Source organism: Patella vulgata, chromosome 5 (genome assembly GCF_932274485.2).
Source record: "Patella vulgata chromosome 5, xgPatVulg1.2, whole genome shotgun sequence".
In the NCBI taxonomy this organism is placed as follows: domain Eukaryota; kingdom Metazoa; phylum Mollusca; class Gastropoda; family Patellidae; genus Patella; species Patella vulgata.
The window spans coordinates 33,410,347-33,438,156 of NC_065883.2; the positions used below are offsets into that span (position 1 = coordinate 33,410,347).

General features: G+C 35.4%; 2 protein-coding genes across 4 annotated transcripts; both read right to left on the reverse strand.

The window, feature by feature from the left end:
* Nucleotides 1-1,988: 1,988 nt before the first annotated feature.
* LOC126820905 (visual system homeobox 2) lies at nt 1,989-14,351 on the reverse strand. Its single transcript, XM_050549081.2, has 5 exons — nt 13,752-14,351; nt 11,286-11,376; nt 10,447-10,570; nt 3,881-4,061; nt 1,989-3,650 (listed from the first exon to the last, which is right to left on the reverse strand). The coding sequence occupies exons 1-5, from the start codon at nt 14,056-14,058 to the stop codon at nt 3,391-3,393; spliced, it is 963 nt and encodes a 320-aa protein (XP_050405038.1). The 5' UTR covers nt 14,059-14,351; the 3' UTR covers nt 1,989-3,390.
* A 2,545-nt stretch (nt 14,352-16,896) lies between these two features.
* On the reverse strand, nt 16,897-27,621 carry LOC126821681 (dentin sialophosphoprotein). 3 transcript variants are annotated; one of them, XM_056101433.1, is made up of 6 exons: nt 27,466-27,621; nt 26,538-26,860; nt 24,484-24,819; nt 22,319-24,196; nt 21,450-21,767; nt 16,897-17,321 (listed from the first exon to the last, which is right to left on the reverse strand). In XM_056101433.1, the coding sequence occupies exons 2-5, from the start codon at nt 26,838-26,840 to the stop codon at nt 21,468-21,470; spliced, it is 2,817 nt and encodes a 938-aa protein (XP_055957408.1). In that variant the 5' UTR covers nt 26,841-26,860; nt 27,466-27,621; the 3' UTR covers nt 16,897-17,321; nt 21,450-21,467. The 3 variants fall into 3 exon arrangements, with proteins under 3 accessions (XP_055957408.1, XP_050406108.1, XP_050406109.1); XM_050550151.2 differs by lacking the exon at nt 16,897-17,321 and having other exon boundaries at nt 20,819-21,767; XM_050550152.2 differs by lacking the exon at nt 16,897-17,321 and having other exon boundaries at nt 20,819-21,767; nt 27,462-27,621.
* Nucleotides 27,622-27,810: the final 189 nt, after the last annotated feature.

Here is a 27,810-nt window from a genome sequence, read left to right on the forward strand (position 1 = left end):
GTCCACTTAACCAAGTGTGTTACCTTAAATCGGTAAAACTTAATTCTACACTTATGGAATGCCCGCAAACGCCAAAAAACATGAATTTCTAACGTATGGAATACCGTCCGCTGTCAAAGATTACGAATTTTAAACTTTGGAGGCAAGTTAAGTCACCTTAAGAGCAGCAGTTCTCTATCAAAATAATAGTTGTCACTGCTACGGAAATGTTAGTCGAAAATGTTATGACTATAAATGATCCTTTGCTGGAACAGTTGTTTTGGTAGGCGTTTTTTTTGTGTTTGTTTTTTTTTAATTTCATTTTTAATAGATTTCAATTGCAGTTATCGAATAGTGACAGTATAATGTTGCATATTGTAAACTTTATTATTTTAACAATGTGTAACAAGTAGAAACAACATCTTCTTCTTGCCAGTACGCAAGGCCTTTACATTTTAAGTTAGACTGAACAATAATTCAATGTTGTTTGTCAATCTAATATTTGTGAAATTCATAGAAATGCTGTGAGTGCCTGAACTTTAGACCTAAACTAAATAAGGACGAAATATGCACATGACATTATTTTCTACTCCTGGCTATTAATACGCAGGTCACAATTATATGCAATATGATTACAGCTTATTACTGAGCGACGCTTCGACTAGATTTCTCTAGTATTTATCAACGTTGTTCCCCAAGGTCATATATCAGATTTTATAAAACATGGATAAAACATGGATATCAATCACACGACAATGATTTTGGATAGGAATTTGGATAGGAAGGGAGCAGGGATGTACTGAGAGTGTGAAGGGGCCTGCGAATATGGTAGGCTCTAGGACCCCTAAAACAAATTCTTGTTTTCAGTTCCACATAGTTTGTTGAAGTATTTTTAGTTTTGGGGCCCTTATAGTCTTGAATTTACGTCTTTTTAAATGAATTTGTAAGATTGGCACACATTAAAGTTGTGAATAAGCTGTATACTGTAGAAAGAACCATTTACAATCATTCTTTTCAAAAATTTATCTCGTCCCGAATTCAGGGACCAAACGGTTAAGTGACGCGGTGCGATCACAATCGTGTTATACGTGAAGAGGCGTAGGATCGCTTGCCCAACCTAGTTGGTTTTCCACAGGTCCCCCGGTTCCCTCCCACTGCTAAAGACCCCTACGCGCAAGCAAATCATATGATAGTCCAGAAATGACCTAGTTTATTTTAAGTGGACGTCTCTCTCTCTCATATTCATTTATATTCTCTTCAAAAAATAAATGACTTACGAAATCGTTTTTGTATGTCTAAAGCGGAAAACGTTTTTATAGGTTTACATAATAGTAATGCTATATTAATGTAATTATGAAATCAGATCTCTTCTGCCGTAGCAATAGCAGCCCCACTGCCGTCACAGCTATATACGGATATTCCAAAAAATGAAGACGTGTAATATGAATATCAGAATGACAGATACCGGGACTGAATTCAAATAGACCCGTTTTAATTAATTCTGAACACGGTGTTGTCATAACGCGGTTTCAAATCATGAAATTTCGAATGAGTTTTAAAGTGATTTTCTACGGGTGGTAATTTCCATATTGGAAAATGTAATGAAATATGACTGAAAGCTGAATGAGAGCTAATCATCAATATATCAACAAAATATCAGAAACGCGCGCATGTGTGACTGTTCATGTTCTATTACGGAAGTGAGGCTAATGATTGTATCGATGGTTATAATTGGTTGATATAACGATTTCGTGTATGCGTTACGCCTGTCTTGACTTTAGTTTCGAAATTTCCGATTTAAATTCAAAGCATTTGACATGTTACCATGTAGGTATTGTTGGGATTACAAGAGCGTTGAAATACGTCAGATAATTATTTACTAGGACAATCACGCATCGGGGCTAATTAATTTGATGACAGCAAAACACTAATCAATACAACCACTTTATTGTGTCAATAATAACTATATAAACTTACAAAACATTTTAAAATTAGAATCAAAGAGGTTTTTATAGCAAATAAATTCAGTTTTTAAAGCATATGTTGGTTATTTTTTTATGTTGAGAAGGACAATTTTAAACATGAGATATATCCTGTATAAAGTTATATTTGGAATTCATTTATGAACACGAATAAAATAATACAATGAAAGATATTTACAAATGAACGGATGGTAAAGTTGACTTCTTTGTACTATTCTACAAAAACCTTTACGTCGCTAGTGAAAAAAGAAGAATACTATAATATATATTTTCCCGACAGCCTAAATACTTAAACACTGATTGGAAAATATATTGAAAATATCGAGACAAATATATCTGTGTTACTAAAAACATCATATCTTGCAAGCTATGAATGAAAAATTCTATTCAATCTTAGATCTAAAAATACCGTCATTACATGTATAACCGTCACTTAATCATTGCCGAAGTTCATTTCAACGAACCGTTAACAGGCAATTTGGCGATTGATATTTTGATATTCTGAGTTTAATAATCTCTTTTAGTTTATAATTTTATTTTTCTGGATTATAAGAAATATCATAGTTTTAGGTAACAATGTTTCACTAGAGAACCTAATTCACTTTGAGGGAATGTATCTTTAATATAATAATACACACTTTACGTATAGCATCCTCTCTTTGATTTGGGTCGACATTTCCATGGAGTACCAGTTTGAATACCTCAGTGGGAGACAAGCCAAATGTACACAATTCGGAATCATATGGGGTGAACGACGTTGTGAGAAAGGGGTATGCAAATGGGAATTCCCTTTATCAACAGTTCAGCAGTTAAACTCTTTCTACGGTCGTTTAAAAAAAAATAAAACCCCAAAAGCATTAAGAAAATATTGTCTTTATAAATCACCTTTCCAGTTGGCTTGAATATCTTGTCTTACCAATATCAGACACAGCCATATTTAAAGACAGGTCCAGGACAGAGAGGCTTGTCTACGACATCACCCTTGGTGGAAGTGGACGTAAAACCTTAGAAACTAACGAACGAACAGAGGGGTCGATTGTTGAAACAACTAAATGTTAAGGAACTTGAGGCTTCATTCTTTGGTTTAAGTAAAAGTCAAAGTTTCACTGACATGTGATGATATAGTGTATATAAACTACACAATATAAACACAAAATGGCACATAAATTATATCAGCTCATATAACAAAAAAGATGTATCTGGAATTATTAGCAAAATAAGAAACAAAAAACAATTTAATATTTATTTGCTGAAGCTTAAAAGTTAAATATATCATAAATAAGCGAGAGAAAAAAAAACGAATCCCAAGCAGCGGTAATTCTTGTGGAATCAGTGATATATGGTAATCGAAGACGAAAATGCATGGACTCAAATTAAACCCGCCCATCAATAAATAGCACTAAATTTAATTATATATACTCCGAGTATGTCAACTTGTATTTTCAGATACAGTAACTAAAGAGTCTTTGTCACTTGGTGTTTCACTAGAACAACTTTGTTCTGTTGTAGCACTGTCTTCTTTGGGATCTTGGATAGGCATTATCTTTGCTGAATATTCTTGAGCACGAGCTCGTAATGCTGCAATACTCTCAGATCTAAAATCACTCTGATTCACTCCTTCCACGTCAGTCCTATCTCTGACATCCTCAGGTAATGGTGGTGAAGAATCGACCGACTTCCTGTACATACCTAATAATAATAAAAGATTAAAATTAGCTCATTTGACATAATTATTTCTGATGCAATGAGGGCATTAAAAAGAATGGTACTGATCATCAACAAGTAAAGCTTTATTATGGAAAGGGTGGTCATTGTTTGTTTGTTTGGAACGGCGGGTGCATTTTTTAGCTTTTGGAATATAGATGCGCACAAATTACTGGTCAAAATATTTATCAGAAGATGTTAGTAGTTATACTTACTGAGCAACCATGGGGCTGTGGAATCCAAAACCCCTTCTTTAGCGCTTTTTAGAATAGTTTCTGGTAATGGTAAAGAATGGCGAACCATAGCACCATATAAACCATATTCCGCCATAATACTACTTCTTCCCCAAGTTTTCTCCGTCTTGCGCCATTTAGCTCGACGATTTTGAAACCAAACCTGGAAATAAGTAATTTATAGAATGAACATATTGTATAGGATTTGAGAGGAACAAGAATATTTGAATGTTAATAAGGCATTATCCACACGCTGTCTGAATTTAATATCTTCAGATACCAGTAATTATAGTAACAAAGGGTTTCCAGAAACGGATAACAACACTGTTTCTCCAGTGGATAGAAGTATTAAGAGAAAAATCGGCAGAAGTTTCGTGTTTTTTGTCGCATGCATAAACAGCTGTAAACCAAATAAACCTAAGCATGAACTACAACTACCCCCAAATCAGTCCTCATCGCAGACGGTAGATGCAGATAAAACTGAGATAACGAGGCTGCGGTAAGCTGTGCGTGTGATCAGTAGCTCTATCGAAGAATAGCTGAAAGCTACAAACCCCTTTACAGATGACTGGTACTGTGATGGACGGGTCGGAGGGATGGGGGTGCTGCGAACTGAAATGAAAATCCACCGGTGAACCGTCTCTTACCTAAAAACGGTAGATCCTAGAGTTTTGTAAGATGGACATTATAGGGAAAGCTACTTATCGTTTAGACATGTCCTCATAATTCTAGCATGATGTTCTAAGGAATGAGATCAGTTGGACTATTGCTTAAAATGAAGGCAGTGAGATGTTTGAGAGTGGGAGCCAACCATTGAAACAATCCTGACATTTCGCTTCCATTTGACAAGATACCACGCTACACCAATCTTACAGATCAATCAGAGAAATAAGAATTTTATGAAAACCCCGATATTGTACCAATTAAGGTTCCATAGACAAATATTACCCTAGTTATGACGGTCATCAAGACTAAATCTGAGTTCCATAAGCAGCTGAGCGACAGAGTAATTTGGGGAACAATCTTCGAACCGTTAAAACCTATTAGGTGGCACGGATTTCTCCAGGCAGGTCAACCCCCAAATAGACCACATCACTACACGTGGACCCACAGAGGCATGTACTTGTGGCAGATAAGCTGTGATCTACAAAGCTACAAAAACACGAGGAGTTGCAGGGAACAATTGGTCTGATGCTACTCTGTTCAATAACCAGAACTGCCTGCATAAACCAAATAGTAAATATGGTGGCAAAGTCACAGATAAACTGGGGTGTCTCCTACCACGAATAATCTTTTCATTGGTAACGAATCGGTTTACGAAAACATCAACAGAAGTTATTTGATTAATACAGTGAACATCCACGAAAGCTAGAAGTCTAATATGGCGTGCGTTTGTCAAGATCCTACACATGTACAAGCGGTGGTCCATGCTCAATTATCTAGGTAACATCGTCAAGTATAAAGCACGTTATCTAATCTCTTCTATATTGGCATCTTCTATTGTACTTAATCAAAGTTTCAAATTCCATTATAATAAAGATCAGAAAAAAGATAAAAGTCTTACGAATAGATTGACCTAATTCACGTCATTGGAGTCGATATCAATTTTCTAAAACAACGTCTACCACACGCACGCACAGTTCTGCGCATGAATGCGAAACAGTTCACATTATCTTGATGCACAGTAAAAGTATAGATAAAGAGTTTTTGAACGTCGAGATAGCGTCGTTTACATGCTTTTCTACTCTAAGAAATCAAAACGACAAAGATCTAGCGTGCAGCCATAACCAGTGCGAATCACTGAATCGTCAGCAAATTATAGCGCATTAAACAATTAGAGTCCGTTTGTAGCCTTACGATAAGATCTGCACGCAATCTTTCAACCTTCGTACATGTACATAGTTAGTCTTTGGAAACAGTAAGCCAGGGTTGATATAAACTATATAATTACGTTATTATCATTAAAGTCACGATGAACACCTAAGTGCCATTTTTGTTCACTATCATTTCAAATTGCTCAATGATAAGGCTACCAGACAATGGTACCCTGAGCTTAATTTTACAACAAAGGTTCAGATCTAATCGTGGCTGTAGGTCGAATAGCTCTACTCTGAAACGAAAAAAAATTGCATATTGCACATCCAGTAGCTACTGCGATTGTATTTTGATATGGCTTATTTTAGCTTTAAGATCATATTGATTTGTATTTAAATGTACCATTTTATTATGATTCCCGAACTTATTTATTTTAGATCTTCCAAAATCGTACGCATTGACAATCTAAATGGTTTAGTGGGAACAGAAGATGTGAGATTTGAAAACAATGGTTTATTTCCAGTTATGTCCAAATCAAAGCCGTTATATTTCTTTTTCTGGAATTGTTCAAATATTGTAGATCAGTAGGTTTGGATGACAGTGGCTTTGACCCCTTCTTCGGATAATATTTGAATCAGTTATCACATAATTTATGCTTTAATACTTCAAACTTTGTATTTAGTCAAACTGTGTAACCTGCTCACCCAACTGGTATCAATCCCCAGAAGAGTTAAGATAGTTCTAATCTGAGTTCTTATGTCTATGATCAGTACTGATGCTTTTAATAAACAGTGCCCCTATTTTACAGTAAAACATGATTTTAATGATACAACAATACATTGCGTGTATAATAATAGATACTTGTAGATAATGTGCATAAAATAAGACTCTTTTTTACTATCTGTAAATGAATTCGATGGGGTGGTGATTTGTTTCCCCTTCCCATAGAAAATGTTCAAATATTTTTAGCATTTGAATTCAATTGTATATTATTTGTTCTGATGAGTAATAGCTGCTGCGATTTAATTGACCAACAAACCGCTGGCAATTTTGCTGGCTTTATCTGCAACACCAGGAGGCCACTTTCAAAAATATAGCCCAAGGTTCTGATGCAAGTATATGAAATGAAATGAAATGGGGTTTAACGTCCTACTGTTATGTTCCGACTGGGTTAATGAAGACGGAAGGTTCTGATGCGCTTGGTGGTATAGAAATTTTAAAAATATGTAACGAACATATTGTTATCAGTATTATTGATTGCCATCTATACCTCTACATTATAGTTAGTTGTAAACATTTAGCAGCTGTAGATTGAATCCTAATATAAATAATGTTTCCTTAAACATAAATATCAATAAACTAAATTTGATTAACTTACGTAAGCCTGTCTAGAGAATTGTTGAGTCCATGGATGTCTAGTGTACCTTAGCAGGGATAGAGAATTATTTTGTTTTATGAACATAATTATTCTTTCATCTATTTTAAGCAATACATAATGTGCTCTTCTTAAATCATATTTCATTAAGTAATCATGTTCTCGATAACAGTCTAGATAGCAGGTATGGGGGAAGGGGGGGGGGGGGTGATACGTATTAAGCTCAAGATGCGTAATTATGAAAAGATACGTCTACACACATGTCGGCTGTTTTTGTTTCTGCTTTTGAATTCAACTTAAAATAGACGGAAATAATGGAATTAATGGCTTTCTATATAATATTATGAAATATTTAAATTCCACTTTCCATTTGAGGCTTTTTATTCGTTTCAATTTCTATCATTTTGCTCCCCGTGGGCATCAGATAGTGTATCATTAGACAGATATGTAACAATATATACAAAAGACCGTATACTATAGAAACAGCGTAAAATGATAGGAAAATAACTAATTTAAAAGTGGTATATAAAAGTAATAATAGCTTGTCATACCCATCGTGAACCTAACACTCTACAGGATACTAAAATCACTGAGAACTAATCTAGTAGCAAATAAAAACGACGTTAATATCTAAATTGATTGGTTAGTGTATACGTCTAATTCCCAATTTGTATGTTAATTTCATCAAATCACTTTTTATTAATTGAAAGCAATTTTGCAAACCTGTTATCAATTTTCGTAATAACCACTTTATTATTGATATGCTCGACAATAAATGGGAACAAAGGTTTAAACGCGCGTTACGATAATGGGCAAAGCAATAAGCTGAAATGAATTACCTATTAAGTCAATAGAGTGTCGGACGGGGATCGTACGAGCGAGACGGGATTGCAATAAGTTAACACTCATTTAATTGGATTTCATTGCCCAGCCCCAGGCGGCCGCTGCCACTACCCACCAAGGGACTTCAAATTTTGTGTCTTATTTTTTGGTTGAATTCCTTTTACCAGATTTGTTAAGCGCGTGCGAGCGCCATGTTCAATCTAGCGAGCTTGCCGAATTCCGGAACAATCTGAATAGAAATCCAATGAATATAAAACATTTAATCATGTCTGTTTAGATCTACCATATACAGCAGTGCCTTTCTCTCTCGTTTACAAACAAACAATCCTGTTGGCTACATTTTCTAAATGAAAACATAAAAGGGCAAGTATTTCAATTTTAGTCGGGTTTCACTTTCCAAAATAGGAAGTACTTTTCCCATCCGACGAGGGAAAAAATAGGCAAACAACACGAAAGCTAAGAAACGCCAGTTCATGTTTGAAAATTTGAAATGACATTGAGACGACATCGTTCTCAACACATTTGGAACACATCGTATTGCACCAGCTTCGACCCCAGCGCGACATCGGCACTCTTCTTAAATAAAATAAATTTTTAAATTAAATATATAACGTAAACAAGATAGACACGAAATGCTACTGCGACTTTGTTCCTTTTTTATACGTAAATGTGCATATTGATAATTTCCATCCATTTTAAAAAAGGAAATACTTAATTCGCTACCATTGCATTATAATTATCATGTATAAACCATCTAGAATTTAACTTTTGAGAAAAGCTTTATTTATTATTTTCTTGGATACATATTCCCAATACGTACATGATATTTATCTCTTTTCGAAACAAATAAAAAACAAAACACACCTGATTTTCCGTATCGTGCCAAACTATTTCCATGATCAGGCAATAACCGTTAAAGGAGATAAGAGCGCTGATGTTATTTTTAATGATAAACTAGACAGCTAGACTACTTTGTTTAATTGGTTATATGTTAAACAAGACATTTAAATTAACGTAACTCATTAATAACGTATGAAATCACAACCACTTTTTTTTCAAAACTAAAGTGATCGTTGATTAACTACACTGCGATTGCGCAGTTTCTGATTGAACGCTATTTGAAATGGGTAATGCCTGTACATGTAATATAGCGTATGTTCTCTAATAGAGATAGGGGTTTGAAAAACTAAAAAATGCTTTCCATGTAAAAACTGGTCATGCGTGGACAGGAGTAAATAATTGAGATGAGGTACCTGGTCGCAAGGGAATAAACGACTGAATGTTATTGTCAGTTCTGGCATTGTCTCCTTATCCAAATTGATTGAACGGAATATTTGCGTTGTGCATCACCATTTCAATTCATGGGACAATTGTACATTGAATGTGTTTAATACGATCGGAGAATCACTGGCTTAGGTAAACAACTAGGTAATTACGATGTTTTAGCGAGATAACGAAACTTCACTAACTAATTGGGTGATTGTGGCGTTTTCCCAATGATATTGCTCTATACTGTGTTATTAGATTGAATATAACTGTGGTATATTCAGGTTTTAATTTGTACACCTTTTCCCTTAAGTACAATTAAATTCCCTCTTCTATATACTAATAAAAAGCTAATCTATATCCCAGTTTATTGTTAATGTGCTTTAACGGCTAATGAAGTTTTTCCTTTTCGATATTCTGTAGCCTATTGTTAATGACTTCGGTTCATTTTATGTAATAGTGCCGAACTTCGAGACATACATTATTATTATCTAATGGTTAGAAATACTTTTCAAATTTATGTCTTTTGTGCGTTGCTTATTATTAAGTAAAAATAATATACTAAATTTTCCGAATATAAACGTTTGTTCTTTGTTAATTGATTTCATTTGTGCGAAATAGGGAGGAAGTTTGAAATTGCTTTCGTCATCATCTGTTTTCAAAACTGTTTTACGACAGGAAAATCACAAAGGAACTCTAAGAAAGTTATCTAAGAAAGTTACTGGGTGCATTCTTGATGCCCACAAAAAGGAGAAGAAAAGACAAAGACATCACAATTGGGGAAGTCTCTAGATGCTATTTTAATAGTCTCCAAATCATTTTAACATTAGCCAAAATCTGGTGATAAAGGCTTCTTCCAACAAGATTAGGATAACTTTGCAGTATTTTGACCCTTAAATATTCAGGATCCAGAAAAGGTGTTCCTCTCATTTTTATCTGGTTGGTGGCAGGCTGGCTTATATAAATTGAGAGGCCGGGAACTAATATATGTTAGACTGCACCATGCATTGTCTTTGGTAGCTATAAATTTGGCAACGCCAAAGCTGATCTAGTTTCTTTATTTTGGATCGAGAGCACAACAGCAATCGAAGAAACATAGTCTTCATTTTATTTTGTCTTGAAATTCAACATTTAGCTGTTCGTTTACCCATTGATATAATTTTGTTCACATTGCGGATAAACACTTCGAGGTTAACTTGCAAAACCAGTGAATAATTTTCTATGGTGACATAGCGGCAATACAACTAACCTGAATCCGGTCTTCTGGTAAACCGGTTTTTATAGATAACATGTCACGTGTCTGTACATCCGGGTAATGAGCATCTTTAAAAGATTTCTCCAATTCGTCCAGTTGGTATGACGTAAAAATCGTTCTGTAAAACAAAATCAAAATAAACCAGGATTGAATAGCTGTAAAAGATATAGGGTTGAATGCCTACATTCTACATTCAACCATTGAAATGTTTAGGTCCATAGATTGAAATTCAGATATGACATGATCCATTTTTGTTTTAAAATTTCCATCGATGCTTTTATTTTGTTTTTTTATTATAGTATAAATTTTACCATTTTCGAACAGTATGCTTGCAAAATGTCATTACTAACGCAATTAGGCAAATAGTTTGGTAAGTATTCGGTCTATTTTTCGTGGGATCTTTGTGTAATTTATCCTTGAAGCGCAACTAAATTTTCACCATTTCCAGATGTGGAAATAAAACTGAGTACTACAAATTATACTAAAGGTTAGTCTAAGCTTAATTTTGAAAAGTTGCAAGAATTGAATCAAAAAATTGCCCCAAACTAGAAAATATTTTGATAATTGCGCGAACTTTTAAGAATAAGTAAAATAAATAAATCATCAAATTAGAATAAATAAAAGAAAGAACAAACCAAAAGCAATTTCCCCTGGATCAGTTCGGCAGAAGTTAACATAACCACAGGGCTACCCATATTGTCTGAGTGCACCATCCCTACGATTGGCACTGATATTAATATATATGTATATTAATACGGGCAAACTGAACATTAAATTTTCATTTAAAAGGGCACTTTTATTTTTTTAATTGTTATATAACAACCAATGCCAACCTGTGTCTTCGTTTCTTTTTCTTCTTTTTATTGTTGATGGCTGACGTCTGTAAATCTAGAACACTGGTAATATTTCTTCTTTCTTTCCCATCTACAAATAATGTTTACATTAAAATATATTGTGTGTATATGATATAATATTGTATATTTCTTCTCCTATTATATACCTCGGACAAATACTGTTTATTATTATAATTCCTTTTATACTATATACCTGGGACAAATAACGTTTACATGATATAATATTTGATATTCCTTCTATTTTATAAGCCTGGTACATTAAATGTTTATATGATATAATATTTTATATTTTTCTTCCTATCATATACCGAGAATGTAATAACGTTAGTACGTCTAGAAACTATTTAGTTCATTTTTTTTGCATACGTCTTTTCTTATGTCTTCCTTATGGCATGTATGCGTGATAAATTAAGAAACTTTTCGAAACAAAATACATGTAGATTTAAAATTGAAACCTCTGAGAGTAAATGGAGTAAATAATATGGATTAACAGACTGAAAACCTATCCCGTCCATGATCGACACAAACTAGGTCATTTCGGGACTAACACATGGTTCAATTTTATTTCAATAATTCGCTTGCGCGTAGGGGTCTTTAGCAGTGGGAAGAAACTGGAGCACTCGGAGAAAACCCACCAGGTTGGACATTCGACCCTACTCCTTGTCACGTACAACCGGATAATCGAAACCACGCTAGTTGACTCAATGACAGACCTTATGATACAGCGCGCACGTGCTAACAATTCGGCCATCCACCCTCACGTATTGAGAGGAATTGTCAGTCAATGTAAATAAATAATCAAACAGTACATCGTTCTAATCGTGTATTCAACTTCAGCTATGATCGTGTTCAGAACACGATGCCTTAGTTTATTTACAGACCCCCCCCCCCCCCCCACACACACACACACACACACAGACACACAACTCACAACCGTCGCAAGGTCTTTTTCTGTGTTCTTCAGATTGTATATTGTTGAAATTATTTCAGAACTCCATGCAACGGTTAGATCCTTCCTCAATACAAACTAAAACTTTGAGATATTATTTGGCACTAATACTACATTGCATATATATTATCCATGGGAGATATTGGAACTTAATCGAAAACAATTCAAAGACTGGATTATTTAAATTATTCATGCTACAAAAAATGATATACAATGTATTATGATTTTTGTCCCATAGGATCATAAAATCGTCTGGCAATAAAATATTAATAGTTTGTGTAGTACATCAAATTATGCAATCAAAATAACTTAGCAATAATTCTTATTTAGGAAATTTAATAGAGCAAAATTTATTTTATTGGATGCATATTTTACCAAATAGCTATGTTCTCTTTATAAATAACATTTTGTTTTAATTTTATTTTATTTGAAAATCATTTTTTAGAGATTATTATTTGTTTGTTGAGTAGTTAGGAGAGTGTGTGTGTGTGTAGGCGGGGGGGGGGGGTACACAAATACGAATCTTGGAGATCATTTTTCAAAGGTTATTATTTATTTGCTGGGTTTGGAGAGATACAATACAACACAAGATTGAAGTCTTGAAGATCATTTTTAAAGACTATTATTACTTTGTTGGGGTTTGGAGAGGGGTTTTCTTATCACCCATATCTCAAAATTAGGCATTATATAATCGAGGTGTAAATATATCTATGTTATATGAGTACAATATTTTGCGGTTTTTAAAACAATATTCTTAGAATGGACAGGGTGCCAAATTTGCAGTAAGATTATAATATAATGCGTTCACATATAACAATATTTAACGGCATGTATGGAAATACAAACAATAAGATCAATGCAAAAGTACAACAAAAAAATGTTAACTAAGTGAAGATATATCATTATGAATATACACAAATATAATATTAAATACAGACTATATATATATAAACATAAAATGGTGTAATGCCACATTCATTATAAATTTCTTAATATTATACAAATGGGTGGTATGTTTGGGTAGCTGTTTCTTGGACCTTCAGACAATCATTAAAAACGGCTCAAAAACTAATTGTGTCCAAAATGTTTTACTACAGGTTATTGTCAAACAATTATGCTATCAGTGTAAATATATTAGGAAGTTTCAGTTTCAGGCGTTTTTTTAAAATGGAAAATAATCTTTGATTCAGTAATGTTCAGAACAGTTTTGTTTTCGAACCAATCATTTCAGCTTGCTTCAATCAGTCTAAAACTTTAATTTTCATTTCCCTTTTGGGCATAAAATTAAATACAATAAATGATATCATAAAATTAAATACAATAAATGATATAAAATTAAATAAAATAAATGACATCATAAAATGAATAATACTTCTAATACAATACGTGCTTTAATTAATTAAGTAAGTACTTCCTTCTGGTATGTATACCACGACGTAAGCTATTTCGAGATTAGTATGTTTAACGTGACAAACGAAATGGCACAGGCTACTTACCGTGTTTGCCGTTTTCTGTTCCTGGAGGTGAGAAGATGTTGAAGTTAAGAATGGTCTGGCCAGATGTGTTCAGACTGTCTATAAATGGTGCACCCCATGGATGATAGGCCGGAAAACCCTCTCCGCGGAAATGTTCATGTCCAACATGTGGCAAAAACGGTCCAAAAGCACGGGCATCGGGAAAACAGGAGTTTATTCCACCAAAACGAAACTCTCTACCAAAATCTCGAGTTTCCTGTCCAGATTTTTGTGTCCTTATCCCGAGAAGATCCCTAATTGAGAACGCTGCTTTTTTCTTAGGTTCCATATTTTCACACAAACTATTGCACAAATTAGTATTTTGTTAAATTTCTAAGTTTCTACTTATTTTGAAATTCAATCCATGTCAGTACATTTTGATATTTGAGAAATATGTATTTGGCTTTCAAAATCTTTCATAAAGCCTATGTCTTTAAGTCGGTAACTGAAATGTCGACAAAAAAACTTCCCAAAACCTTGGAAGAACTAATCAAAGTGGTAAATAATTACATCTGTTTTATAGCCTTAGTGGTGCTATAAGATAACAACTTTCATGTTGCTACATTTCTCATTATACACATGTTTTATTCAAGAGTAACTACCTAAACGAGATCATTAATCTTGGATAACCAGATTTTTAGTTGACTTGGCGTCGTTTATAAAAGACTTGACGGACAAAGACTACTGTTTCGCGAATCGATTTATGTGTTTCATTGACTGTCACCAAAACGGCGGAAGGAGGCTGGTCAACTGGCGGTGATGTATAGACCCTCGTGATTGGCTACTTCTGGTAATAACTTTATTGAATACTGAAGTCATAAATATTCTATGTAACCATCACAAGGGAGGATAACAGAATTAGAATCCGTTTTTGTATTCGGTTAACGATTTCACCGGCCATCAATGCAACAGTCGTTGACTCCCGTTACAACATTTGAGTGATGATTGTAGAGTTCGTTTGTCAAAGATAAATTTTCCTAATTAAATTAAGAAAGGTAGAAACTTGCAGATTAACCGAATGATGGCAGGCGATCTTTTAAGGTTGATCCAAAGAACATAATATATTTGTCTACAACACAAACGACATTAATAGTATTAGCCAAAATGCCGCTGTCTTTACAAAGTTCTTACTGCATTACCTTTCAATATGACAGTATTCCTTAAACATGCTAAATCGGCCTATTTGCAGGTCTTTTTTTGGCTCCAAATGTTTTATGAACTATTATTTAGATATTTATTAACATGACAAGCCTATAAACAACTCTCTGGGCTAACGGATGGCCGAGATTTTAATGGATTTGAAAATCCGCAAGATTTAAATATTAAACGATAAAATGGACAATCGAGGTTAAGTCTCGGTTGTCAAGAACCGTTGCTATCTACGCCATATCTTCAAACAATCACAACTTTGCTCGGAATAAAGTAATTTGAGTGAGATTTTCAATATATTCATTTTCCATTATCTATTATAGCATGAATGTTCAGCTCTTACAAAATGAAACTTCATTAGCTACCCTCCAAAATATGCCAGCAATGAATGGACAACTACATCAATGAGTGGAATCGTCCCCTTCTTCTTAACAAAACACCGAACGGTCTTCGTTCATATTGTAATTTGTTAATCATTTTACTTGATAACAGTACGTGTTACAAAACGTTGTAACCGAATAAATTTATAAATTAGTACATCCTTTTGGTTCAGCTTCTAGTTTTATTCTTAAAAAAATCCCATGACCATCAAACATTTCATCAAAGAGATGACCAACATATCATCTCTGATACTTAGTTCCAAGGAAGAGATGATATGTTGGTCATATTCTGTATTCTGCTAATTCTGACAAACTTTAGACGGACAATTTCTAATTATCATTCAGTTCTAATTATGATCATGATCAAACCCTGATGGCTTTTAGACAGTTATTTAGATATCAAACTAACACCAGCGCCAGATTTTGATATTTTTCAATTAGAAACCAAGACACTAGTTTCATTGTTGTAATAAGCATAAAGAAAACCAAGCAATATTTGTTTAAATATGAGTTTTTCCTGAATTGAACATTTTTCATGTATATTATGGGTCACAACTTTATTTTATTTATATATGAAATGTATGTATAAAGACACATCGAAATTTAAATTGCGTCATAAAATATCGAGTAGCTATTTATCTTTAATTATTTTATTTTTAAATTTTCAATGAGGATTTTCTTCTTACTGTAGAATATCGCCATTGTTAATTTATTTCTGTCTCCTAAATTATGATCTGATTCTATCCCTATATGTACCCTTCAAAGGATTATGAATTATAAATTAGGTTGTGACATTACTTCTTCCATAAACCCTGTCCAGTCTTGGACAGTCTGTGACGGATGTCGTGACAAAACACGCTATAGTTATCATCTGTGAGCGAGATTTCTTGTTAGAAGTTCACGTATGTAACAGAATGGTTCATTTTGACATTTGGATTGGTTGCCTATCCAAATGTCAAAATGAACCATTCTGTTAGATACGTTTACTGTTTGTTCTATGTTTTTTTGAGTAATCAGGCCGAATTGTCTAGCTTATCTTTTGAAAAATTGTTTGGACCAGATTAATTGTCTCCATAGTCATATTATGTGCTTCGGAGCTGTTATTCAATATCTAATCCCTCTTAAATATGTACTAAAGGAATTATTTTTTGTTTATTTGATCAAAACCATCTTCGCTAACAAGAAATCGAGTGTTCAGAAGTGGTGGCCACAAACATAATAAAGATTGGTTGCAGCATCTGTTTATGTCTTCGTGATATGATCCGTTGAATTAAGTTTATGTAGAGGAGGAAAGCAAGCGTTCTTTTTTCTTTAGTTGACTGCCGATTTGGGAGGGGTGTAATCTTTTTAAATATATAATTCTTGAAATTCATAATAAGAAAAAAAAAATGAAATGAATATAGAACAAAATTGTATTATCAAGTCTTATAGAACCCAATAAATGTATATTAATGTAAAATATCGCAATCTGTAATCTTATAAGCAATTTTCATGAACGCGTGTCGTGCTTCGTGTACAAAACCATAAGGTTTCTTTTTAAAATTACTGTTGATCCCTGTCAAAGCACAACATACACTTGGTTCTAGTTGATTGAAAGTATTCGATTTATGAGGAATCCAAAAAATGTAGCCTAACGTGATTAGGCAAACAAATGCCCGCGTCTGAAGAGCAGAAAACCGTATTATCGTAGAAAATGGCCGCAATTCTAGTTAACATGAAGAAGCAATAGAAATTTCATTAAAGAGAAACACGAGCGTTCCGCAGCATAAAATTCGATTTTAATCTGGGGGAAATCGTCTAAAATGATTGAACGAGATTTTGATTAACATTTTCATGTTTACAATTCGTCAAATTACCAACATTTATTGAATTAAGGGTAATTCTCTCTTCTGTCGGCTAGAAATTGTGTGGCTTCCAGCAGCAGACGACGACACGAGCCACTTGGTATCTAGTACTTTCTGTTGAAGAGTTCGTTTCTGTTTATTGATACTATAGGTAGACTATTGTAGCCATTTTAATCGACCTGTAAAGAAAGAACTTAGTAATTCGACTGATTGAACAATTAAAGAATTCCACATCTTTTATGTTCTTATATTACTAAAAATGCATTATGTAAGAGCTAAGTCGGACTATTGTCTGTCTTTTTTGGCTTACAATATTGTATAGCTTATAATTAAAGCATTTATTAACATGACAAGCCCATAATCGACTCTCTGAGCCAACGAGTGGCTCTGACTTTAAGAAGATTAGTACCTGTAGGACCAGGGGCGTGCTGGCCCCGAAGGGGCCCGTCGGTCCCCGAAGGCGACCCGCGCGCCAAAGGCGCGACGCTGGTAGGGAGGTCTGGGTGGGTTCTCCCCCCAGAAAATTTTTGAAATTTGACAACGGGAAAGGCGTTTTGCAAGCACTTCTGGGAGAAATCTAGGTATCATATTTTCCAAATTTATGCTGCTATTTTGACTATAAGACATACTACTGTACTACACAAGACACTCATGACAGGTCTGCTTAATATAATGCTAATGGAAATTAGAGCTCTGGGGGGGGGGGGGGCGCTTATACGAGTGGACTTATTGTTTAATGGGGGCCTGGGAGGACACCGTCCTCCTAAACTCCCTGCCAGCACGCCCCTGTGTAGGACGTTAAACTCAATTTCATTTCATTACGCGCCATTTATATAAATTGAAATTGAATAGAGTTCAACTACATTCTCTCTAATGTAAGAACAATGAGAATCCTCGAAAACACACAGCCGTTAATGAAATACACTACCATAACATAATTTTTGGCGTTTTGGGCTGCCTCCCTTGTTATCTCGAAGGAAGGTACAATTATTATTCCGGGGGACAATTAATTCAAGATATCTTCATGAAAATTTATGGAATTTTGCACAACTCACATATCTAGAACTGAGCATATAACTGATTTGCGGTTCTAATCCGTTTTACATCTCTCATACACACACAGACTAAATACACATTTTCAATTTCATTAAACGGGAGCAGCTCGAAGTATACTTAAGAGTGGAAATTAAAATGTCGGTCAACCAGCTTCGTGTCTGTCCTGAAGCGAAGCTAATTGTAGACAGACAACACATGTTTTATTCCTGTGCCTTATACCTAAATATGTCCTAGAGCGCGGGCTATTGATGGTCAAGTCTTCTTTTTCTTTTCATTTTACATGATCGTCAGTTAAACTCAGTGAAAATAACTGATGATAATTTTTGCCAAGCCTGCTTTAGGATGTCGTTTATGTAGTTCATAATACCTTTACATAATTATTATTTTATTATGTGCAATGGAAAAAATATTTGTATCATTTAATTTATGACCGCAAGCAAATCAAAACGAAACATCATAATTAAGTTTCCTTTCTGATTTTGAATTCATAGATATTGGACGATCAAATTTAAAATAAAGTTTTCGTTAATTCTTAGTCATATCTACGGAGTCCCTTAAACATACATTATGTAGGTCTTTCTTCGGGTGTGAAATGCTATATAAACTATTAATTAGACATTTATCAACATGAAAAGCCCATAATTAACTCTTGATGCCATCTTATGTGTCGGATTTTCACTGGATTTGAATCCGACCTGTTGCTCAACGCTCATTAATGATTAACCGCAAAAAATGGTTGTGGCCGCTGCAAGTCTGCCTATGGGCCGATCGGCCCAGCTGTTCGTCCGTCCGTCAACAAATTGTGAACGTTATAGTTTGTATAAGATTGTCTTCCAATTTGATGTGAAGAATTTGGTCATCAGTGGACGAACCCTATCGACGTTTAGCGATATGCGACCTTTACCGAAAACTTTGATGTGAAGCACTGGGGATATAAAAGGATGAACCCTATCGACATTTTATGTTACACAATCTTCCGCTCCAGTGTTACTCCTTCCCCTATTCTGAAAACATTACGAACACGAAAAAAGATACACATTAAATCAGAATTTTCTTCATAAATGTGTGTGCGCCGAGGTGATGAGAGAACAAACCCTATCGTTTCCGCGAAACTCATTAAGTGTACCAGATTGTGTCGGAAATTGTTGAATATCGGTATGATCAAATAGAACCGGTGACCATTGTGAGTGTAGCTTCAGGATTTCCTAAAGAGGTCCATAACTCGTAAAAGAATCGTGATAAACGGTCTACATGTAATTACAATCGTTGAAAATCAATAGACTCTATCCTCATAAAAGATAAACAATAACATATAACTGTTAAAATATCAGATTAAAAACGTAGTATAGTTCGACTGACTGGTTGGTCGACCATATTTATAAATTCGTTTAAGAGGGAGAGGGGATCGAGTGGATCGAGTAATCTAACGAGCATGCGCTTTACTTCACAGTCTATCGTGGTTTCGATCCTATATAGGAGAAGACTAAGACGGCCTGTCCAACCTAAAGACCCCTACGCTCAAGCGAATTGTTGTTATGAAACTGATAGGTTAATCCAGAAATGACTTCATTTCTCTCTCACCTTCTCTCGTTCCTTTTCTCATTCTAAGTGAAGCATATAAGAAGTTTATAGTAGTGCTTACTCATAAAGTAAAATTCCTAATTTTCTCCGAGTACTTGGGTTTCCTGCCACTACTAAAGACCCCTACGCGCAAGCGAATTATTTAAATAAAATTCAGCCATGTTAGTCCCGAAATGACCTCATTTGTGGCCAGTAGACGTTAAACCCCATATCTCGCTCTCTCTTTCATAAAGTAAAATGAATCCGGCGTTACGCTGTAAGGGAGATAACTATTATGTTCCCTACCGATGCAGACGGACGCGGGTCACTATTATTAATTCCCACGTTGCTTATCCAGGCCTCATAACTGCTTTTTTGACTACATATTTTAGGGGAATTGATGTAAAGGTTCAGACAGCTTGCTTCAGCACAAGAGTTGCCATAAATCTTTCAGTGATACCTCTGAGGTTTAAATTGTTGGAAACATTGAAATATTCACGCAATTCACGCTTGATACATTGAATATTTGGAATTCATCATTTAATTTTTGGTATTTGTAACATGCAGATGTTAAAAGAGAGAATACTCTGGCATACGCAATATGGTATTAGTCAGCAAATACATTAGCAAAATCCCTACTGTGAGTTGAAAGTTAGGGGTTCGATTGGACCCCTTGTTCCCTTCAAACGTTGGGCCTGATTTGCATGTAACAGAACTCTGCATGTGAGAAGCATATGAATACCGAACTCTTCGCTACGTGTAAAAATGTATAGGAGACAATGTCACTAAATTTCAGAAAGCAGTGCCCAGTAGTTATAACAAAACACTATAAAACATGTGCATGGGGTCCACGGAGACCCCACGTGCACCGACAAGGGTTAAGGCGAGTTCAAGCCTTCTATTAAAGATGGCTAACACTAGGCAGTTCAGGTGTCTTCTCATATTTGTTAAAGCAAGCCCCAAATTATAGCTCGTTGATTGGATTTTTGTTGTGTGCCTGAATAACTCTACCATTTTACACGATCATATATGTTTTCAAAATCTTCATCAAACACGTATGATGATGTTTTAAGGGTAATGTTTTATGGTGTAGATGGGAATGCGAACATGGTCAAACATTTGAGAACATGTTCAAGGATGTTTGAGAATGCACATTTATTTTGAACTTGTTGTATGATGTTTTACGTCTGGAAAGAATCAGAGAACAGTTCTTGGTCACATGGTAAACTGGGTCACATTGACAATCCATCAAAATGTCAGCACGCATGCAGCAACATGTCCACAGTGCCAATGGTTCGACTTTCATAATCGGTTGCTCTTCATAAACAGGGTCATATTGTATGTCCAAAAATCCATAAAATATTCAAAAGCAACCTTGAAGATGTTAAAGAATGTTGTATGTTGTATCTAGCGACCTTGAAAAGTGCGAACATCATCAAACAAATATTTGATGAAGATTTTGAACATATGTCGTGTGATCGTTTAAATTGACCTTTAGACATAAATCTTAGTCCCAGCTTAATGTTATTCTTGAAAGAGAGTTTCCATGTTACAGGCGCCCGTGGAGATAGTAACAAATATACTCTGGGGATAATAACAGTATCCATCATTTTTGCGACTTGTTTTATTAAATAATAAATAACATTTATAGAAATGACTCGATAATAATACTACCACAAAAAAATACACACCCTAGGCTGTCAGGGATTCTAATATGCCTTTCTGTTTGTTGTATTTTTATCACGAGAGCTACTTTGACCGGAAATACCACGTTTATCACTAGATACTTCACTTTTATGATTATTCTGACGATAAGTTTTACTTTTCCGACCGGAAAGTTTACTTTTCGGAGTCGAAACTTCACTTCTTCGGCTTGATCCTTCGGTTCCGCTAGATCCACGAGAAGCTTTTCTCGAAGAGACACCACAGTCTACAAAATTGTCTTCGGAATCGCTGTCTTTTACAGTGGATACATCATCTATGATTATACTTGGTATTTGGAGATCAAGCTAAAATTAAATAAAATTTAAAAAAATAGCAAAAGACTATATAGAAATTGATAAATCGTAAATAAAATGATATGGTCCATGGTCAGAATAGGGCCACTGACCACTGCTGGCCAGTTCTTCATTTCGGTTTGACTAGAAATGACAGTGTCCTATACACAGCTCGGTCTTTTTTAGAATGGACATTATTTTTGCCTGACAAAACAGCAGATTGTATATTGCCCCCCTAAAACACGGGCTATTCACGTTTGGGTAGTGTTGGCAATACGCCCGATTGTGTCTTGTTTGGTTTACGCTAACATCACAATTGAGGCCATGTTTAATTATAGTCTTGTAGGAAATACAGTTAATGTTCTTAGTTTTGTAATCCCAAAAGTATTAAATGAGGAAAAATTCATTCCAATACCACCCCCTATAATTGATCAAACTGCACGCAGCGATCCATCTACGTCATACGTCAGGCGGAGCTAGCTGTAGACAGGCAGCCTAAGTTTGGGATGATAATTGGTAAGATGGAAATCGGGCGTGACCTGACTCTTGCATTAATAACATACCTGATCGACGTTCTTTTTATGTTGGTTAAGTTCAGCCAAAGTTTCAATATCCATGTCATTATCAGATGTTAATACTTGCCGTACCCTAGGATAGTCAGCTTCATCTAAAGCTTCTAGGAATAAATCGTACGCCTTTGATCCTCCCCAAGACACCAGACTTACTAATTCACGAACTCTCTGATGATCATCGCGTAATGCCCGTATCGTTTCTACGTCTAACTTGTCAATGATTCCTTGTCCTACCATCTTTAGAGCAACGTTGTTAGCCTCTATAGCGTCTTCGAGTAAGAACTGACGTTGTTTTAGGCGCATTGCATGTGCAGAAACAATTGGTTCGCGACTTATCTTCCGCGATGTTATTTTCTGGTACGGGGACAACGGTGGCAAGCCGGCTGTATTACCATTTTGTTCCACCCTTTCGTCGATTTTCACACTTGTTTGGCGCTTTGCGTTTTTATATTCACCGCTTTCTGCTTTGTTATTCCCTATTTTGCTTTCAGCTTGTTTTTCGTTTTCTTCCGTACCTTCTGTAGTTAGATCATTGTTTTCTTCTTTATCTAAGGTGTCGTTATTGGGTTCTCTTTTCTTAACCTTTACATTATGATTTTCAGATTCATCGTAATGTTCTTGGTCACGATTGACATTCTCTGCTTCATTCGGTAACGTTTGATTAGATGTTTGACTCTCTCTTTGAGTTGACTGTGCACTGCCTCTCCTACTAGTATTTGAGTGTGGACTTTCTCTCATTGTTGATTGTTGACTTCCTCGCCTATTTGAATGTGCACTTTTCCCTCTATTTGACGAATTACTGTCTCTATTGGACCCAACACTTTCTTTCCTATTTGATTGTTTCCTGTCTCTTATATGATACTGTATGCTTCCACGCTTATTTGACCCAACACTTTCTTTTCTCTCCGACTCAACGTTTTCTCCTCCTTTTGATACAAAACTTTCTTTCCTATTTGATTGTTGACTGTCTCCCCTATCAGACTGTACGCGTCCTCTCTTATTTGACCCAGCACTTTCTTTCCTATTTGATTGTTGACTGTCTCCCCTATTAGACTGTACGCTTCCTCTTTTATTTGACCCAGCACTTTCTTTCCTATTTGATTGTTGACTGTCTTCCCTATTCGATTGTTGACTGTCTTCCCTATTCGACTGTACACTTCCACTCTTATTTGACCCAGCGCTTTCTGCCCTATTTGATTGTTGTCTGTCTGCCCTATTCGACTGTACACTTCCACTCTTATTTGACCCAGCGCTTTCTTTCCTATTTGATTGTTGACTGTCTCCCCTATTAGACTGTGCGCTTCCTCTCTTATTTGACTCAGCACTTTCTTTCCTATTTGATTGTTGACTGTCTGTCCTATTCGACTGTACACTTCCACTCTTATTTGACCCAGAGTTTCCTTCCATTTTTGATTGTTCACTGTCTGTCCTATTCGACTGTACACTTCCACTTTTAATTGACCCAGCACTTTCTTTCCTATTTGATTGTTCACTGTCTCTCCTATTCGTCTGTACACTTCCACTCTTAATTGATCCAGCACTTCCTTTCCTTTCCTTCTCAATGCTTTTCACCCTCTTTGATCCTGCACTTTCTTTCCTATTACAGTTTGAATCTGTGCCCTCCTCCCTATCACCGTCTGACTCAGTACCCTTTTCAATATCTGACTCTACATTCTCCATCATATCAGTACTTTCTTTGGTATTTGATTTTCCATTTGCTCTTTCTTGCTGTGCGCTTACTCTCTTGTTTGTATGTACACTCTCTCGTCTATAGGAATGATTAATGTTTTCGTCATTTTCCTTAATCAGTGTATCATCACTACTGTCATCTGTATCAGTATCGTCACTGTCGGAGGGAAGAAGGTCAGTCTGAAATGATAAAAAGAACTAAGACTACTTAGATTGTATATTAATAAAAAAAAATAACTCGATGCGAACCCGAAAATCTTTCTTTAAAGATCGTTAGTTCTATTACTATATCCTACAACTTGTAATGGTAGGTTCTTGAATTTTAGAAGCTACATGTGCCATGGGTTTGCAGTATTTTTGTAGCTATGATGTGCCCGCCCCCCCCCCCCCCCCAGTCCACGAAACCACCACATTTTATTTTGCATCAGAACAGGACGAAAGTGATAAAATTTTAATTATATACTTACACTTGCAGTTATTGGTCTGCCAAGTAACAGATTACACAATCGGCCATTACCTCGCATTCTTAATCCTTCTACAAACCACATAAAGGCTCTGGAGCCACGACAGCAAATAATTCTAAGAAATTCCTTGTTTCTCAATGGTTGTGGCAACGTGTCTATACTGTTCATATCATGACCATCTATCACATTTTTGGTCACCAGGAAACTTGTCAGGTTGGATGCCTCTATTTTTCGCACAAGATAGTCAAAATGATTCAAGATTTGTTGTTCGTCTTTTTGTTCTATGGTTTCCCGCCATGCTCGATCTACTATAGTATGACCAATACTTAGCTCAACTTCCTGAAATTCAATGCCTGTATTCAGTGATCATAGTCTTGTAAGTAAACAGTTTGTAGATCACAGGGTCGGATACCTATGCACTCCAAGCGTTCAATCCCAGGCTTGTATGTGGCAAGGAGTATACCTCCGGAAATAAAATTATTGAAATAAAAATATACAATACTGTTAGTCCCGAGATGACCTAATAAATGTTGAGTAGGCGTTACTTCTCTAAATACAGTAGTGCAACAATATTTCTTGTATGTGAGGACTCCCCAAGCCAAATACTAATTTGCAGAAGATACAGTCGAAACATTTTCTCTTGGATTAAAGGACCTAAACCGCTAATATTTGGGATCTAGAAATTGACACAAATGGGTCAATATAATATAATAATTTAATATGAATGTATATTCAATCGTTTCCATTTTCACTCTTATTTCAAATCAGTTATGTTCGGCGAAATACGCCAGAATCTCAATCGAATGACAATCTCTAGCGTCTGGTTATTCCAGTCTACATCGATAGTATTTATTGCACATGCTCTCTAGATAAGAATTTGTCTAGGATATCACCTTAGGTGGAAGTGGACGTAAAACTCTAGGAACGAACGAACCAGATAAGAATATGATGTCACCGTTGACATGACTTGTGGAATATGTCTAGCTTCATTCTTCGAGTCCCTTGTTACAAATGGCGCTGAAACGTTTATTTTGTCTTAAATGTTGATTTAAATTGACAAATAATTCGTGTTTTCAATGTCGAAGAATTTGGATGATATTGCGTTAGAGACTTAGCTACTTTAAACTAAAACATTATTCACGTGTAATAGTTTATAATACAATGTCTCCAAAGTCAAAAATATGTACTATTTTTATGCGAAGTCTCTTATTGTGTACTTTAGCACATCCAAATGTAAGACGAACCTTAAGAATGAGCTGGATTGTAAATACGAATATCAATAATACTATGTTTACCTATGAAATGACATGTAATGTGTTTAACGTCCTACTGTTCTGCTCCAACTGGGCTAATGAAAAAAACCATACGCCATACAGTGTGCTATGAGGGACAGCGCTGCTACAGCCTACACTTATCTCGAATTCCAACTGCCAAGGGATCTTTTACATGCACACCAATGTGTACACGGGACCTTGGTTTTTCACCCCATGCGGACAATATTGTACGTTGTCCCTTGCCAGGCCCTCTTCCCTGCACCACTGACAACGGGAACCACGCCGGAAAATCCCGATGAACGCAGGGATCGAACACGTAACGGCCAGGTTAGCGATCCAAAGTGTTACACACTGAGCCACCGTGGATCCACTGTTTATCTAAGATACATAAAGATGGTGGTTTAAGATCAATAGAAACCAATGTAAACTTTAAATGATCCTCACTTAATTAGATTAGGCTGATTTGAATACACTTTGGACAAGCTTATTCCATATAACAATACTCTGATTGTGTAGTGTTTGTCGTTCGGATGGGACGAAAAACCGAGGTCCGGTGTACACATTGGCGTGCACGTAAAAGATCCCTTGACAGTTGGAATTCGATATAAGAGTAGGCCGTCATAGTACACGGTATGGCGTATGCCCGTCTTCATTAGCCCAGTTCGGAGCAGAACAGTAGGACGTTAAACCCCATTTCATTTCAATTCTGATTGTGTAGTTTTAAATTGTTTGTCTGGTCAGTTCTATCAACAAATTACAAAACAGACAGTATATTATGCTTACCGTTTCTTGACGCTGATGCAATATTTTTAAATCTAAAAAGCCACGTTTGGCTAGTCCCTTCTTAAAAACTCGAAAGCCTCTCCTGCCTTTTTCCGAAAGAATTTTTAGAAATCTTTCATTTCTTTTAGAAAATTCAGGAATGGCGTCAACACTTTCCATCTCTTCTTCGTTAAAAATATCAAACACATATAAATACGAGGTGTAATCTCTCGCTTCTATATGATCTCTTAGAAATTCTTCATCTTCGATTATAATCAGGGATTCTCTACGAGAAACTGGAGGTTCAACTTCAGTTGCCATCATCCTTGATTAGTTGCTTATATCTAATAAAGAAAATGGTATGTTATTATTTATTCACTTACGAGCAAAGCATTGTGAAGGTGTGCTTACGTTATTTACGTGTGGGGTTCGTGGTTGTAAAAATCCCGGCGTAGGCCGAACGTGGCATCGGTCGAAACGAGCCTTCAAGCCGAGTCCTAATGATAATGAGGCTTAGTCGTTCAGATGGGACGAAAAAACAAGGCTCGCCCGTTAACACATTGATGGATATCGAAGAAGAGTAAGCCGAAGCATATAATCGTTATAATATCAACCATATCAGTAAAAAGTACCATCAATTTGTCTCAAAATTACCGAAGTATATCAGTTAACACCACCCAATTTCATCCAATCTCTATTAAAACGTATTTTATCTTTAAATAATGTTTGGGGTGAGAAGGAGAGGGGAAGAAGGTAGGAAATTAAAGTTACTACGTCGGCATTTCCCATTGACAGTTATAGTTCAGTGAAATTCCGTCAAAATAAACTGTTTCTACTATTTCTTACTCCTCAAATATAATAACCATTTTCCATGAATATATTAAAATAAATATCGTTTCGTAGGCATGTAATGTTTGTTTTTTAAAACTACTTATAAAAACTTACCTACTTTTACGTTTTATGCGCTTCACTTTATTTCCCTCTTGTCATTTTGATATACAGTCTTCATATTTTTCTTATCTAAAGTAAACTGTGGTTTCGAAAGAGCGAATATCAATTTGTTATTTTTTTATTAAACGTTGGCCTTGTTAACGACCGTGGCTAGTGTAAAAACTATGTACAAGTTTCTTAATACTAGTGTGGCTAATATAAAAGCGGTCTATTGAAAACCTTCTTTATTTGATATCAAAAGCCAGAACTAAGAATTGAATAAAATATATATGAATGCCTGTTAATCCTATTTAGGCGCGTTTTATATATAGATATATATAGAATTATAATAGACCTTTGTAAT